Source organism: Emys orbicularis, chromosome 10, assembly GCF_028017835.1.
Source record: "Emys orbicularis isolate rEmyOrb1 chromosome 10, rEmyOrb1.hap1, whole genome shotgun sequence".
Taxonomy (NCBI): domain Eukaryota; kingdom Metazoa; phylum Chordata; order Testudines; family Emydidae; genus Emys; species Emys orbicularis.
This window is the reverse complement of record NC_088692.1, coordinates 60,984,696-61,002,619: the sequence shown is the minus strand read 5'-3', so window position 1 is coordinate 61,002,619 and position 17,924 is coordinate 60,984,696. Positions and strand designations below refer to the sequence as shown.

Sequence of the window (17,924 nt, the reverse complement as noted above, 5' to 3'; positions counted from 1 at the left end):
ACATAAAGCCTCAAAAATGTAAACCATGTGTACCCAACTCAGCAATACCAGTAACTCTATGGAAACTCTGGAACAATGGCTCTGACAGGTGTGACCTGCCCCTTCATCTCAGGAAAATATTAACTGTCAATGGATACCTGCATTAAAGATGCTATTTAAACTAATTTCATTGCTCCTGTAAGAACTGAGAGGAACACAGATCTGCAGTTTACTGTGACATCTCACAGACTAGTGCTAAAAAAAAAATGGTGACACTTGAAAGATATCACCACTTCTTTCCCCTTAATTAAAAGGAACCATGCCGAAGAAGCCCAATGGAGCCTAGGAGCATATTCAAGTCCTAGCAAGGGGAAGCCAAAAGGTAGTGGAGCTCATAGTCTCTGCACAATCAACTGTAAAAGAGCAGCTTACATAGGTGAAGTTTATTTTACAGGCAAAGCTGCCAAGAGCATTACTATTTTCCTCCTCTCCCCCTTCCAGACACATGTATAGATTGAAAGAGGGGCAGCAAGAAATAAACTGAATATAAAACACAACACTACCTCCATTAATTTTCATCATATTTAATTCAATTCAAGTTTATCTAACTGACAGTTTTCAGTGTAGTGCATTTTAGTGCTGCAGAAGCCAAGGAGTCTTGCCCCACAATTTAAGACTGGATTGTTATAGAGGACCTTGGAAAGAGGACATGTACGTGAGAGGTAGGACTTAAAAAAAAAAAAAAAAAAGGTGAAAATATGAATTGCCTAATTTAAATAAAAAAAATAATCAGAAAACAAATGTTACAGACTTCTAGAATGTTTCCATAATGTCACTGAAGGTTAGTACAAGTAAACATCAGACAACATTTCAATCAGAAAATACTTTGTTAACTTATCAGCTGAAGATTTGGTAATTACCAGATCTCCTTTTTGGATTTATTTTAACACCCTGTAATTTTGAGAGCACAAAAATTATGCCATATACAATGCTCTCTGAGGTCAAGGCCAAGCAGAAACACTATAATGCTGGAAAGAGTCCTGCAGTGTGCTTCTCAAGTGATTTAAGATATTACATTTTTAGTGTTATTGCATACTAATTCTAAAAAGCCACAAATTTACAATTACAGCAGAAAAATTAAGTTTGGGATATCACAAAGTGAAAAGCAGAAAAGAAACTACATGTAATTAAGATTACAATAGTTGGCAATCTACATATTGCCCAAGTAGGTTTAGGTTTACACAAGCACTTTATCTTGCCATAAACATGAACAAAATTCTTGCTAGCATATTTAGGGACGCTAGTTAGATAGCTAAATTCAGACAACATACAAATATGAGGTAAGCAATTCTTAAATTAATATTTTAATTAGTTTATATTTTCTTCAGGAACAGTAGTCAACTTGTTTAGCTGTGCAACAAACCTTTTTTCATAGAAAAAAATACAGTACTTGCAAGCCAAAGGAAATTAAATTACAAATAAACACTGTTCAGTGATCCACTCATTTATTTTACCTTAGTTCAAGGCAGGCTAAGTACAGATACTGTACATTAAAATATGTGCACATAGGGAACGTGTTCCTAGTTCTACCTTTAAGGACCAATTTCTACATTCTTTTTTTAGGCCCTTTCCCAAATTTGATCCTTTGCTGAAGCATGTTTTGCTTGTTTGTACTTAAATGTAGAGAGATCCATCTGCAGGCCCCACGTATCCAACTCCTATTAGTAGCACATCTATTAGTGTCCATATTCCCAATCCACCAAAGCTGAAGAGTTTGCCCAGACCTTCCCTCCACTGGCCCAAGTAGAAGCGATCTGCTCCAAATCCACCAAGGGTGATGCTAGGAATACAACATAACAATTCATTAAAATAGTTGTGGAGAATCCCGAATTTGTATGTCAACTCACCTTTAAATATTTACAGCACACTGATAGTAATTTTATATCATATCATATACCGTCAGGAAACTATGAATATCTTATGCAAAGTGGCTGGAGGACTTTACAAGCAATAGTGGTAAAAATGTTTTGATAGAAATATGTATTAGAAAGCACTAGTTTTTAATTTAAAATATTTCTCCAAGTCTTTTGTGAAACTCTGCAGATACAAGATATGAAATAATTTATGTTATTTTAAGCTTCTTTTCATAAGAAAGTTGGCTAGTGAGCTGCTCTGACTTTGGGCTCCAAGTTTCCTGAACTGGCAGGGGCTGGAAAACGCTAGAGAAAGGAGGAGACTCTGCTCTTGTGGTGTTTGGGTAAAGCTTAGTTTCTCCAGCTGCAGGCAGAGAAGGGAATGGTTCTAGCTCCAAAAGAAAGCATGTCGGACCAGTTTTCTAACAAAACATCTATTACTTTTTTTGTTCACATAACTTATGATAAATCAGGTAGTACAGGCTCTCATAGCAGCCCTTATATAATTCACCTTTTAGGGGAATTTTGAATGAAACAAAAACAAAAAAAAAAGGAAATAATTCTTGTTTCACAGTCATGTTGTACAAATATATTGAGGTCCTGTGGCAACATCCAAACCACCACAGTGAGTACAATGCTTTGGTGCTTAGTGTGTGAAGAATCAAAAGTTACAGCCTGATTTAACAGTATAGCACAGTGGCACCTCTCCCAAGTGGTCATTTTGTGTTCCAAGATTTCAGTTCTCTTTTTAAAAGAGTTTATAGCTGGCTCATGACAGGTATCACCAGCGTAATAACATCTACTCAAGTCTGGAACAACTCTAAAAGAGTGAACTGCCCCATACATCTCAGTTGCCCAATGATAATTTACATCTCAACATTGTTAGCTGTTTCATTGCTCATTAAACTGTGTGAGAAAAGGAAGTGCAGTATTCATAGATTTTGGCTTGTAGAGGCTAAGTCAGGGGTAGGCAACCTATGGCATGCGTGCCGAAGGCGGCACACGAGCTGATTTTCAGTGGCACTCACACTGCCCAGGTCCTGGCCACCGGTCCGGGGGGCTCTGCATTTTAATTTAATTTTAAATGAAGCTTCTTAAACGTTTTAAAAACCTTATTTACTTTACATAAAACAATAGTTTAGTTATATATTATAGACTTCTAGAAAGAGACCTTCTAAAACGTTAAAATGTATTACCGGCATGCGAAACCTTAAATTAGAGTGAATAAATGAAGTCTTAGCACACCACTTCTGAAAGGTTGCCGACCCCTGGGCTAAGTGAACCATGGGCCAAATCCAGATCGCCAGATGCTTTTGAATAGACCGCAAAAATCTTATTTACTTATCATCATTATTGTTATTATGACCTGAAAAATGTTTCTCTGGAGTCTGGACCTTGACTATATCTTGACCAAGAAATTTGGACTTTGACAAAAAATTATTGACTGCCCCTGCTCTACAATGAGCAAAGGTTCATTTTGGCACCATGAGCGGATGCTGTTTGGGAAACACCACCATTGTTTTCTTTCCTCCAGTCAAAGAATCTAATAAAGTCCAGCCAGGGCATCAAGCCCCAAAGAGATGGCCAAACTCAGTATGGTATGAATGGTCACAACAGATTGTACAAACAAACTCACTCTCATTTTGGTTATTCCCTTAAGTGGAGCTCATTCTATGGCTAAAGCTTCAAAGAATACCACCTCCCTCCACCCAACACACATCTAAATTTGACCCCAGTAGTATGGAAAAAAGCTAACATTCGCCATTTTATATTAAATCATAAGCTTACTTTTGGTCAAAAGTCTCAGAAAATATTAAATATTTTGAACTCAGTTTAGTTTAAGTTTAGGAAATATACCATTGAAAAGAGAAACCCATTTAAGGAAACAGGTTTCAGAGTGGTAGCCATGTTAGTCTGTATCAGCAAAAAGAACGAGGAGTACTTGTGGCATCTTAGAGACTAACAAATTTATTTGAGCATAATCTTTCGTGGTCTACAGCCCACTTCATCAGATACATGCAGTGGAAAATACAGTAGGAAGATTACTTACACACACACACACACACACACACACAGAGAACATGAAAAAATGGGTGTTGCCATACCAACTGTAACGAGAGTAATTAAGGTGAGCTATTATCAGCAGGAGAAAAAAAAACTTTTGTAGTGATAATCAGGATGGCCCATTTCCAACAGTTGACAAGAAGGTGTGAGTAACAGTAGGGGGGGAAAAAATTTAGCACGGGGAAACTGTTTTTACTTTGTATAATGACCCATCCACTCCCAGTCTTTATTCAAGCCTAATTTAATGGTGTCTAGTTTGCAAATTAATTCCAATTCTGCAGTTTCTCATTGGAATCGGTTCTTGAAGTTTTTTTGTTGGAGTATTCCGACTTTGAGATCTGTAATTGAGTGACCAAGGAGGTTGAAGTGTTCTCCGACTGGTTTTTGAATGTTATAATTCTTGATGTCTGATTTGTGTCCATTTATTCTTTTGCATAGAGATTGTCTGGTTTGGCCAATGTACATGGCAGAAGGACATTGCTGGCACATGATGGCATATATCATATTGGTAGATGTGCAGATGAACGAGCCTCTGATTGTGTGGCTGATGTGATTAGGTCCTATGATGGTGTATGAGAAACTGCAGAATTGGAGTTAATTTGCAAACTAGACACCATTAAATTAGGCTTGAATAAAGACTGTGGGAGTGGATGGGTCATTATACAAAGTAAAAACTGTTTCCCCATGCTAATTCCCCCCCCCCCCACACACACTGTTACTCACACCTTCTTGTCAACTGTTGGAAATGGACCATCTTGATTATCACTACAAATGTTTTTTTTCTCCTGCTAATAGCTTAATTAATTACTCTCGTTACAGTTGGTATGGCAACACCCATTTTTTCATGTTCTCTGTGCATATATATATCTGCCTACTGTATTTTCCACTGCATGCATCCGATGAAGTGGGTTTTAGCCCACGAAAGCTTATGCTCAAATTTGTTAGTCTCTAAGGTGCCACAAGTACTCCTCATTCTTTTTCCATTTAACGAAAGGCATTCATATACAATTTGAACTTGAAGTTCTGCAATACTTTGAGTGTACCTTAGTGCCAAGGCTGTAGACCATTTATAGCCTCCAGTCCAGTTGCAGTAAAGCATCTTAGGAAAGACACGATTACCTGAGAAGAGAAATGAAATACATTCAAATCCTAATGCCATGAACAAAGGCCAAAGATTGACTCAGGAACTAAAATCTGAGGTGCAAATATGCCATATTACTCTTCACAACAAATATCTGTTCTGCATTTAAATAGCATCAGTAACTCAACCTGTCTTTTCTGATGAGACCACAGTATGAAAGCCTGAACACTATCTCCATTTCCTATACTTTCCTAGATTGGTGTTGCTTTGGTGGAAACCTAATTAAGGAAAATCAAGAGCCAAGTCTATTGATTTAGACCCTATATTAAATTTCTTGTGATTTCAAATGTTAATTGACAGGATGTTTTTAATTTATGGCATAAATAACACCTCAATGCAAATTCTGTTGACACTGCATCAAATAATTCCATTGAAGAAAGTGAACACAGGAGAGAAAACACTCCCAATAACCCTAATGTAAGACTTCTGTTGTACTGTTGAGACAATGGTTCTAAGCATATCATAATTTTAAAATATTAAGTGTCAGACTAGAAAGTGAAACTAAACAATGCACAGTATCTCAACAAAAAACAAACTAGACATTGAAATAAGTTATATGCACGTTTATCCACTACACTGAACAAACGTATGTTCAAGAGTTCTTCACAAAAGAATCCTCGTTATGCATCCGAAGAAGTGGGTTGTAGCCCACGAAAGCTTATGCTCTAATAAATTTGTTAGTCTCTAAGGTGCCACAAGTACTCCTGTTATTTTTGCGGATACAGACTAACACGGCTGCTACTCTGAAACCTCTCTAAACCATTCATTCGTAGACCAACTTACCTAGACAATGAATATGATCATGCACTGTACAAGTGGCGTTATATCGTTGTCTTGGACAAGAGACTGTCATGCAACTTGTAGAATTGGTACACACATAATCAGTAGGTTCAAGCTGCCAGCAAAACTGGCAAGTCATGTTGATTGTGAAGTTCTCCACTTCATTGTTTCTCTGATCCTATGTAAGAAGAGTATTATCAATGTAAATAATCTTAAACATTATATCAAGAATGTTTCACAGGATATAAATAAATACTTCTCACAGATTTCACTGCTGTGCAAAGACAGAACAACAAGATGGACAAGCTGTTTTATTTGCTACCTATACATTATATTCAGCACTTAGATAGTTGGGTAATGGATACTAGAGAAGTGTTAAAGAAATAATTATACTTGATAGGTAACTGTATTTATGCCTAGAAATTTGTTTTGTAACATATTTATGAGTTTTAGGACATAATTTAAACTACACTGTACCTTTAACAAGTGACAAATTCAAACTACAAAGAAATAGGTTAATTACTTACAACACAATGAATTTGTGGCTTAATCTTGCAATCAAAAGTGGCTGGCTTCCCATATACACAGGAGAAGTTTGTTTTACATGTCATGCAGTCTGGAGGCAATTTGCTGCACAGCCCATTGCTGGGACACTTACTCACATAAGATGGAATCTCCGTAGTTTCTGAAGGGTGAAAGGATTTGTTAAGAATAAGAGCTTCAGCATTACCTACACTATAGTATAGGCACACACTTCTACTGTATGTTACTTTAAATAATTTCATAATAAAGTACTCTCCACTTACAGCTAACATAAACCAGTATCTCATATATTAAGGCATCCCGTCTCTAACAGCAACCAGTATCAGCTGCTTCCAAAGGAAGAACCCTGCAGCAGAGCTCAGCAGCAGCCAGCATTGGCCATACACCATATAACAGCATTTATAAGTCCATTGCTACCTTGTCCCACCATGCCATCAGCTCCCCCTTCTGAGACACCTGGTCTATCAGCCACTACTCCCTCCTGAAAGCACAGGGCTGGAGCACACAAGCACAGATTGGAGAGCATCAGCTCCTGTGACCTCCTGCAGGGAGTGAAGATTCCTCCCCCTCATATTTGTCACCTCCAAACCTGGGAAATGGATCAAGATCCTGACGCCAGTCTTCCCCCTCCCACCACGGTCTGCATCAGTTCTGTGTGAAGTATGAGAGTCTAAATCAGTTGGGGGAAGGGCAGAATGAAGTGGTCTGTGTTGTGGGGAACACCAAAATTAATTGGTGGGTGTTTTCAGCAGTGGGAAAAGCACTGACACATCCCAACCCTCTTCTTCCCCATACCTCCCAGCTCACACCACAGAGCCAAATCTGACCCCTGCCCTCCAGTAAAACGTATGGGATAATCTGTCCCAGGAAAAATGTCTTCATACCCTAAGAAGATCAAAGGTCAGTTTATAACCTGAAGCTTGAAGGTTTATATTCCTTCCAAAGCCATTTAAATATTTTACAGTTCTAACTTTGGATGCTTATTATCCATATAAACATGGAATCCTTTTCTTTTTTTTTTTTTTCTTCCAATCAGGCTATGCTTTAAGCCTCGGTAATATCTTGTACAATAAAATCCTGTCTAATTATGCACTATATAAAAATATTCCACTTTCCATAAAGTTATGAATTTGCCACCCTTCAATTTAACTGAATGTCCTTTTGTTTTAGAATAAGAATGATGAATAAGATGAATAGTGCCTAAGACCAGAAGGGATCACCGTGATCCTCTAGTCTGACATCTTGCATAACACAGCCCATAGAACGTTCTTGAATTAATTCCTGTTTCAACTACAGCATCTCTTTTCGAAAAACATGCAATCTTGATTTAAAAATTGCCAGTGATAGAGAAGCCACTACAAACCTTGGTAAGTTGTTTCAATTATTAATTGCCCTCATTGTTAAAAAAATATACACCTTATTTAAAGTCTGAATGTGTCTAGTTTCAACTTCTAGCCATTAGATCTTGTTATACCTTTGTCTGCTGGACTGAAGAGCCCATTAGCAAATATTTGTCCCCCACATAGCACTTACAGACTGTAATCAAGTCACCCCTTAACCTTCTTTGTTAAGCTAAATAGATTGAACTATTTGAGCTGTAAGGCATGTTTTCCACTCCTTTAATTGTTCTCGTGGCTCTTCTCTGAACCTTCTCCAATTTATCAACAACCCTCTTAAATTGTGGACACCAGAACAGGACACATTATTCCAGTAGCGGTCATATTAATCTCAATACAGAGATAGCAATAACCCTACTCCCTACTACTTGAGATTCCTGTTTATGCCTCCAACGATCATAAAAGACAATTTTGGCCACAGCATTGCCCTGGGAGCTTACACTCAGCTGATTATCCACCAGGACCCTCAAGTCCTTTTCAGAGTCACTGCTTCCCAGGATAAAGTCCTCCATCACGTAAGTATGGCCTACATTCTTGGTTCCTACATGAACAATTTTACATTTGACAGCTTACCAAGTGATCCAGATTGCTCTATATCAATGACCTGTCCTCTTCATTATTTACCACTCACCCAATCTGTGTCATTTGAAAACTTTATCAGTAGTGACTATGTTTTATTTCACATTAATAAAAATTATTAAATAGCAAAGGGCTTATATCATGAGAAATAGAAAATACACGTCCCTGTAGTTTCTACTTATCCTTTTTGAGACGGGGTAACCAGAACTGAATACAGTATTGCATGTTACGTTACTGATTTATATAATGGGATAGCATTTTCCATATTAGAATGCCTAAGGAACAGGATGGATAATAACACTGTTTGCTTTTATGACTGCTGATGAGCAGTGAGCTGTCCAAAATGACATCCAGGTCTTTCTCCCCCATCTCTAGTTAACAGAGATAATTTAGAACAAGTAATTAGAAGGTGTCTGAGTAGTTTAAAATTTTCCCTCCAGTGTTCACAAAACAATTTCATCATCCAGTGTGTTCTTCATTCACTTAGCTTCATTTAATATTCTTCATGGTCTTCTCTGGTTTTGACCTACCTAAATAATTTTGTGCTGTCTGTAAAGTTCTGACATCTCAGCCCTTTTTGAGATTAATACATTAACCACCACTAGCCTTAGTGGAGTGACACAAGGTTCTGTACTGCTACCTTAACTTTTTGCCATGATGAAAATTGAACCAATATATCTATCCAAAGACCTCAAAGTGTTTAAACATTAATAGGATCTCAAACATATTTACAGAGTTCTATTAGCCAATATCATATTTTCAGAATGCTGTATAATCATGCTAAGTTGTATAACTATAAAATGTACTCTCAGAATGCTTTGTATTGATAATAGATTTCTTGTGGAAATTTACTTGGCATTAAACTGCTGTAACCTCTCTTTCCTTCGCATGTGTATCATCTGTCAGAATAAGATGGATATTCTGTTGAGTCTCGCCAAATATGAACAGTGTGCTAGGTATGGCTGGTAGAGAGGTCTTTGTCCTCTATAAAATATATACAGTACTAAATAGAGGAAGAGTGTATAATCTTTGGTAATGCCCTAGAATTTGTGGAATCTTAGATCTGTTGTAAACAAGAAGAATATAAACAGAAGCAGAATTGAGCTAATATTTTGGAACAGACGAAAGATGTAAACACTGTAAGACTGTTCCCCATATTGGTAGTATATTAAACTTTCTGTATTGTGCTTATCTACCTTTGATTAATAAACTGATTGAGCCTGGTTATCTGACATCATATCAGTAAAGGAACTGAACTCTGAATAACTGTTTTTATTACTGTTAAATTACTAGTCAGATTGGACACTTTTACCCTCTTCCATAAATACTCAAGCTACAAGTGTCAAAATGACATAACTTTTTAACACGACTTCTGCTTCTTATACTAGAGTCATAAACGCCAGTTATTAACAGTAGCACATTTTACACTTAATTTATAGTTCACTGGCTGGGACCTCCCACTATGCTCTCCCGTCCACCAAGTTTATTCTTCATCCAAGCCTCCCCAAGGGCACTACCTATGCAAACCCATAAAAGCAGAAAAATGATCAGTAAGAGACCTTGATTCTATACCTGGCTCTGCTATGGACCTGCTGTGTGACCCTGGCCAAGTCACTTTAACCATGTCTGCATGTGTCTTGTCTCCCACCCTTTATCTGTTCTTGTCCGTTTAGATTGTAAGCCTTCTGAGGCAAAACTATCTTACTACGTTTGTGCAATGGGGCTGATTTCAGTTGGGGTCTTTAGGTGCTAACAAAAGTTATTTGTGTTAAGGGGATCTTAAGAACGTGTAAATATGAGAATGGCCATGCTGAGTCAGACCAATGGTGAATCTAACCCAGTTTCCTGTCTTCCAACAGCAGCCAGTGCCAGATGCTTCAGAGAATCAACAGAACAGGGCAATTATCAAGTGATCCATCCTGTCATCCAGGGCCAGGTTCTGGCAGTCAGAGGTTTAGATAAACATAGTGCATGGGAAATAGCCATTCATGGACCTATCCCTCTATGAACTTATCTAATTGTTTTTTGAATCTAGCTATACTTTTGGCCTTCACAACATACCATGGCAATGAATGCCACAGGATGACCGTACATTGTGTGAAATACTCTTATATTTGTTTTAAACATGGCTGCCTATTAATTTCATTGGGCGGTCCCTGATTCTTGTGTTATGCGAAGGGGTAAATAACACTTCCCTATTCACTTTCTCCACACCATTCATGATTTTATAGACCTTTGTCATATCCCACTCAGTCATCTCTTTGTTCAGCTTAGAAGTCACAGTCTTTTAAAAATCTCTTCTTATATTGAAGCTGTTCCATACCCTTAATCATTTTTGTTGCCCTTCTCTGCACCTCTTCCAATTGTAATATACCTTTTTTGAGATGGGGCAACCAGAACTGCATGTAGCATTCAAGGAGTGGTGTATCTTTTATTTATTTCACAAATGCCAACATCCACACATCACATTAGCCACTCACTGACCTATTCCACACATCCCCAAAGAACCCATTTCCAACTCAACATCCAGAAAACTTAATTCTAACCTAATACTTTCTCCACAAAACACCTAAGTCATCACACACTTACCCAGTGCACATTTGTGAATAGTAAGTATGTAAATACGGTGGAGACTGGAGTTGAAGTTTTGCATAACAATGAATTACCTATATTTGAATTGGGTGTGAGGTGGAAGCAGATTCTTATGGAATCACAGTGAAGCAATTAAAATACCTGATTTTAATCAAGATTTAAATCAATGTTAATCTTGTTTTGCATGCGTCCTTTAGCTGTTTTCCTAAATGAAGGTTTATTCTCATTGGTAGCTAACCATTAAAACATGTTGATTTGCATCTTAGGCTATGGCTACACTGGTGCTTTACAGCGCTGCAACTTTCTCGCTCAGGGGTGTGAAAAAACACCCCCTGAGCGCAGCAAGTTACAGCGCTGTAAAGCACCAGTGTAATCCCCTTGTGGAGGTGGAGTACCTACAGCGCTGGGAGAGCTCTCTGGCACGCGACCACACTCGCACTTCAAAGCGCTGCCGTGGGAGCGCTCCCGTGGCAGCACTTTGAAGTTTCGAGTGTAGCCACGGCCTTAATATAGCCTTTACACTATATTTCAAACTTCTCTTTGCTAATCAGGATACACTATGTCTATACACATTTAAACAATTTTATAGCTTAATGTTTTCAGATTCTTAATTTACTTTTTTACTTGTAAACATTATGAATGATGCATCTCTTATTTACTAGCTTAATTTTTACTCATGTTTTGTGCCAATCTGCATTTGGATAGAAATTGGAATTAAATTAAAAATGCATAAAAACATTTTAAAATTGTTTTCTATTAAATAAGACTGCTTTTAATTTGCTGTATACATAAGAAAAAACTTATCAAAGCATATTTTGCATTTAAAGCTGATATATTACACAAAGGAAGTATTATCTGTAAATAGTGAATTGTACTGATTGTCCTTAATCACCATTTCCATCAATATTTTAGAACTAGTAGAGCTCATCCTCTAACACCTTGCTTTTATTCCTAGATTCTAAGGAAAACAAGATTTCCTGCTTTTTCAATTCCCAATCAGTTTCTCAACTTTGAATAAGCAAGTCATTGAACTGAACTAGTTGTATGAACTCAAATGAAGAAAATATTCTCTGTGCCTGCACAAGAGGCTACTGCTGTCAAAAGCTGGTTTAGCACTTCAAAAGTGACTTCCACCAGTCCAGTGGACTTTACAACTTTTCTTTAAAACTTCAGCAGCAAACATGTTCTTCTTGAATCTTTTAATTAAACTAGTTAACAGATTACAGTAGATTGTCAATTTGAAATGTAATTTTAAATAGGTTTACTTTTAAAAAACAAAAAATCTATGTAAACAAAAAAATCAGATTCAAATAAAAAAAAATCCAATATTTTAGGTTTTTGGTTTAAAAAAAAAAAAATCATTGTTTTATATCCAACCTGTGTGGAAGCATGGAGTGTCACTGAATGGCTAATGTGACATGCAGGTGTCAAGTCTGTGAATGTAGGTTTCCTTAAATTATCATGTGGGGTTTGCATGGATGGGTTTTCATTTACACAACCCTAACTAGCAGTTATAGTCTTTTGGAAAATAATTCATGGTGCTCAGGGTATGTCCACACTGCAATCAAAACCCATGTCTGGCCTGTGCTGCCTGACTCAGGCTCGGGGGTGTAGACACTGGTTTTGGGCTTCTAGGACCCCATGAGGTGGAGGGTCCCAGAGTTTGGGCTGGACCCTGAGTCCCAGCTTCTACACCACAATTAAAAAGCTCTTTAGCCCGAGCCGCACAAGCCCAAGTCAGCTGGTGCTGGCCAGCTGTGGATATCTAACTGCAATGTAGACATACCCACAGGGTGCAGTGTACCTTTTAATGATGAAATACTCTGTACAGTTAGTTTTCTAATACCTCATTCAAGAATTTTACTATTAAACTCAGGACTATTAGGGAAAAGGCTTGTATGGATATCATTGGAACAGTTTACCAAGGGTTGTGGTGGATTCTCTAACACTAACTATTTTGAATCAAAATTCAAGACTATGTTTTTCTAAAAGATATTCTGCATGCATTATTTTGGGAAATTCTATGGCCTGTGTGATACAGGAGGTCAGACTACATTATCACAAGAGTCCCTTCGGGCCTTGGAATCTATAAATCTATTGTTTTCTTAGGAGCTTTTGTAGAAGAACAGACACTTGTACCTGTTGCTCTAGTATATGGAGTATTTGTACTTGGAGATGTTACACCTTTTGTAGACACAAACTGTTGTTTCGAGTGCTCTGTTGTCATCAAGGATCCTGCTATAAGAAAAATTAACAGATTCAATGCACTTCAGTTACTGTTAAGAGGATATAATAATCATAGAATTTAACTGGTCTTCAAACACTGTTTAATCCCAGCACTCTAATATAAAACATCACGCTGCATTCTTGACATTAAGGGTCATCTTTGGGATAAAAATTAATATTTAAAAAGCTCCACAGATTCCCCTACTTTGTTCATTAGGATTTTGCACTTTACTCCACTTAAGACAATAAAAATCCATTTTAATCAGTTTCGCTCTTAAATTCTTGTGACTTAGTAGGAAGCTACACTATTTGGAATGCAAATATTACGGTATACTGTCTATTACAGAATAAAAATAATTAAACATCAAGTAACACCCTGGCCATTTTAGTAGGAAAACTGCACCACAGAACTGGCTGGAGACTATAACCCCAATTCTGCAAACACTTACTAAATAGTCAACTCTGCTCATATAAGTAGTTCCATTGACTTGGTGGGACTAGTCACATTCATAACTATTTGAAAAAACACAAATTATACCCATAATGAATGATCACACAAGGTATGTGGTGCACACCAGGCTGGGAAAATAAACGTGGCCTGTGTTGAGAAACCCAAAATACTTTATAAACAACATGGTAACACTTTTCAAGACAAGGAATCCATCTAAACCGCGCTATCTAAAAGTCATTTTAATCAACCTAACGTTTGCTGAAAATTCTCATTAGTCCCATAAAAGTCTAGTTCTTTCTTAAGTCCTTAACTCTTGGCCAGAGCAAGATTCCTGTGGCAATGAGTTCCACAGTTTAATTATGCACTGGACACAATTATTTCTTTATATCACTTTGACATTTGTTGTTTATGCTACTAATTAACTACACCCCCACAATGCTGCCACCTCCCCAACAGAGGCAGCCAGACCACCAGCACACAGCGCAGCAGCACGGAGAAAAAGGAATGCTGGCTTATGGCAAGCGGGTCCATAGGCCGGGGTCACGTTGTCACAGAGCAGGCAGGGCCCTGGGCTCAGGCTGGGCTAAGTCCTACGGGCACCGTCAGCCCGAGCTCGGACACCAGGGCAGTGGGATGGGCGCACGGGACGCCGGCGCGGACGCAATGGCCTCTCCTACCGGAGTACGACCGGGGAGGGCAAAGCCGGCGCGAGTGTGCACGGAGGGTAGCGGGGAGCCGCCTTGCCAGGCCGAGCAGTGCCGCGGCCCCTCCCTGGCCCTTAGGCGGCGGGTGGCAGACGAGCCCCGAGGAGGGCGGGAGGCGACCCTACTCACCGCGGCCCGAGAGCACGTAGAGCTGCGAGACAAAGAGCGCGACGCTACAGAGCCGCTTCAAGGCCGACAGCCCAGACACCGCCAGTGCCACCATCTTGGCTCCATCCGGGGCCTCGCCGTCCCCTTCCTGGCAGGCGCAGAGCGCGTCGATTCGGCCCGCGCGTCCTCCTATGACTTATCAGCCGCCCCTCCCTCAGCGCCTGCGTCTGAGAGCCCTGCCGCCCCGCCCCTCCCTCAGCGCCCCGTCTGACAGCCCTGCCGCCCCGCCGCGCCCCTCCCTCAGCGCCCCGTCTGACAGCCCTGCCGCCCCGCCCCTCCCTCAGCGCCCCCGTCTGAGAGCCCTGCCACCCTGCCTCATGCCTCAGTGCCCCCGTCTGATAGCCCTGGCGTCCCACCCCATGCCTTAGTGCCCCTTCTGATAGCCCTGTCACCCTGCCCCATGCCTCAGCACCCCGTCTGAGAGCCCTGCCACTGCGCCCCATCTGATAGTGTAAAACTGATAAATGAAATTGTTTTTAATTGTTCACTTTATTAATGTAACTTCATAACTAAAGTTTTATGAATGAAACAACATTCATTCATAAAACCGGTTACCCCAATAACAGGGTAATTGACAATTAAGATGCTTGTTAAGAGCCATAGCTGTTCAGCCAATTGCCCTTGTAAGTTTCACTGTCAATCCAATTCCTGCTTAAATCACTGAGGCCTTGGCTACACTGGCGCTGTACAGCACTGCAACTTGCTGCGCTCAGGGGTGTGAAAACGCCCCCCCCCCCCCCGAGCGCAGCAAGTACAGCGCTGTAAAGCGCCAGTGTAATCAGAGCCTGCAGCGCTGCACGCTTGCTCACAGCGCTGCAAGCTATTCCCCTCAGAGAGGTGGAGTACATACAGGGCTGCGAGAGAGCTCTCGCAGCGCTGGTGGCGCGACTACACTCGCGCTGGGAAGTCCCGAGTGTAGCCAAGGCCTGAGACTTGCACTGTTTCAGTATTGTAACTTCTGTTCACGGTTTTGCCATTCACTGCACTTGTCTACTTCTGTTCACTGTTTGCCATATTGTAAATTCAAACTCCATTTTACAAACACTTACTCCATTTTGTAAGCTTGCTGCAACCTTAATTTTTGCAAAACCCTGCTGTAATCTTATTAGTTTAGTTTAGATGTGTGAATGAGGTATGGATGGATGATGGAATCAACCTCCAGCACCAGCCTGTCCTGATGAAACAGAATTCAAACACCAATGGCTGAAGATGCAGACAACAGCCCTAACAAAGTAAGAAGAGTCCACCCTAAAAAGAAAAGAACAAAGGTACAATAGAAGGAAGATCAAAGCCAGGTCCAGGGCTGAAAGTCACATCTGGAATTAACAGGTGATCAGTCACCAAACCCAGAAGCAGCGTGACACAGCAAGACCTATAGACTCTGGATTCAAACTAAAGCCTACAAAAAGGATGGGTAAGATGGAAGACTTTGGAGGGTAACATTCTGCTGCCAACATGGAAGGGCATCGGTGCATGCCCAACAGAGACCAGCCTTTCCTTGTGCCTGGCGTTCCTGGCCAGTTAGCCGCCACAAGCTATGAACCCAAGCTACGAACCCAAGCCACAAGCTCAAGCTACATTCAGGACTGGTAACTATCTAGCAGCTGCAGAACATTTGGTGGGTGTGTGTGTATACATAGGTATTAGATATTAGTTATTGGTCATAAATCAAATTGTGTTATAATAAATGTGGCATCTTTGTCTTGTCCCCTGAAACGATCCTGTGTAGTTTTGTCTGCATAACAATAGCCCTGCCACTCCACTCAGCGCCTCGTTTGATATGCTATGCTACCCCGATCCTCCCCAATAGGGGTGGCAACTTTCTAATTGCCCTTGTCCTGCCCCTTCCCCAAGCCCCCCCCCCAAGCCCCCCCCCCACTCCTTCCATCCCGCATCCCTCTGTTGCTCACTCTCCCCCACCCTCACTCACTTGCTCATTTTCAGGGGGCTGGGGCAGGGGTGTGGAAGGGGGTCAGGGGGCTCTGGTGCGGGGGTGTGGGCTCCTGGATGGAGCCACAAATGAGGGGTTCAGGGTGCGGGAGGGAGCTCTGGGCTGGGGCAGAGGGTTGGGGTGCTGGGGGTGCGGGCTCTGGGGTGGGGCCAGGGATGAGGGGTTTGGGATGCAGGAGGGGGCTCCGGACTAGGGGGTTGGAGTGCAGAAGGGGATTCCCAGCTGTGGCAGGAGTTTGGGGCGCAGGCTCTGGACAGCGCTCACCTCGGGCAGCTCCCCGGTAGCAGCGACACATCCTGAGGCATGGCCAGGGGACTCTGCACTGTGTACGCTGCCTACAACCGCTGGCACAACCCCTGCAGTGGTTCCCGGCTAGTGGGAGCTGCGGAGCAGGAGCTCAGGGTGGGAGCAGTACACAGAGCCCCCTTGGCCATTCAACCATCTAGGAGCAGAAGGACGTTTCACCGCTTCCGGGGAACCACGTGGAGCCAGGTAGGGAGCCTGCCTTAGCCCTACTGCACTGCCGACCAGACTTTTAATGGCCCAGTTAGCGGTGCTGACTGGAGCAGCCAGCGTCCGTTTTTGACTGGGTGTTCCAGTCGAACACCGGACACCTAGCAACCCTAGATAGCTCGGGCCCTACCAAATTCACTGTCCATTTTGGTCAATTTCAATATCATAGGATTTTAAAAATCATAAATTTTATGATTTCAACTATTTAATTCTGAAATTTAAAGGTGCTGTAATTATAGGGGTCCTGGCCCAAAAAGGAGTTGCAGGGAGGGGGGGGGGGTCGCAAGGTTACTGTAGGGGGGGTTGGCGGTACTGCTGTCCTTACTTCTGTGGTGCTGCTGGCAGCGGCGCTGCCTTCAGAGCTGGGCCACTGGAGAGCAACAGCTGCTGGTAAGGAGCCCAGCTCTGAAGGCAGAGCCGCCACCAGCAGCAGCGGAGAAGTAGGGATGGAATGGTATGGTATTGCCACCCTTACTTTGCTGCTGCCTGCAGAGCTGGGCCCTTAGACAGCATCTGCCACTCTCCAGCCACCCAGCTCTGAAGGCAGCAAAGCAGATGTAAGGGTGGCATGGTATGGTATTGCCACCCTTACTTCTGCGCTCCTGCTGGCGGGGCGCTGCCTTCAAAGCTGGGCACCTGGACAACAGCCACTGCTCTCCAGCCAGATCTGAAGGCTGCGCAGAAGTAAGGGTGGCAATACCGCGACCCCCCCCCCCCCCAAATAATCTTGACACCCCCCCGCAACTCCCTTTTGGGTGAGGATCCCCAATTGAGAAACGCTGATCTCCCCCGTGAAACCTGTATAGTATAGAGTAAAAGCACACAAAAGACCAGATTTCACATCAGGAGACCAGATTTCATGGTGACGCATTTTTCATGGCCATGAATTTGGTAGGGCCCTATGCGTAGATCAATAAAAGTTC

At 41.4% G+C, this 17,924-nt stretch overlaps 1 protein-coding gene across 2 annotated transcripts; it reads right to left on the bottom strand.

Annotated features, from left to right (window-relative positions):
• Nucleotides 1-547: 547 nt before the first annotated feature.
• Nucleotides 548-14,672, bottom strand: TM2D3 (TM2 domain containing 3). Of its 2 annotated transcripts, none has more exons than XM_065411888.1 (6): nucleotides 14,499-14,672; nucleotides 13,128-13,226; nucleotides 6,405-6,562; nucleotides 5,881-6,055; nucleotides 5,000-5,075; nucleotides 548-1,819 (listed from the first exon to the last, which is right to left on the bottom strand). In XM_065411888.1, the coding sequence occupies exons 1-6, from the start codon at nucleotides 14,590-14,592 to the stop codon at nucleotides 1,654-1,656; spliced, it is 768 nt and encodes a 255-aa protein (XP_065267960.1). In that variant the 5' UTR covers nucleotides 14,593-14,672; the 3' UTR covers nucleotides 548-1,653. The 2 variants fall into 2 exon arrangements, with proteins under 2 accessions (XP_065267960.1, XP_065267961.1); XM_065411889.1 differs by having other exon boundaries at nucleotides 13,128-13,223.
• Between the last annotated feature and the right edge of the window lie 3,252 nt (nucleotides 14,673-17,924).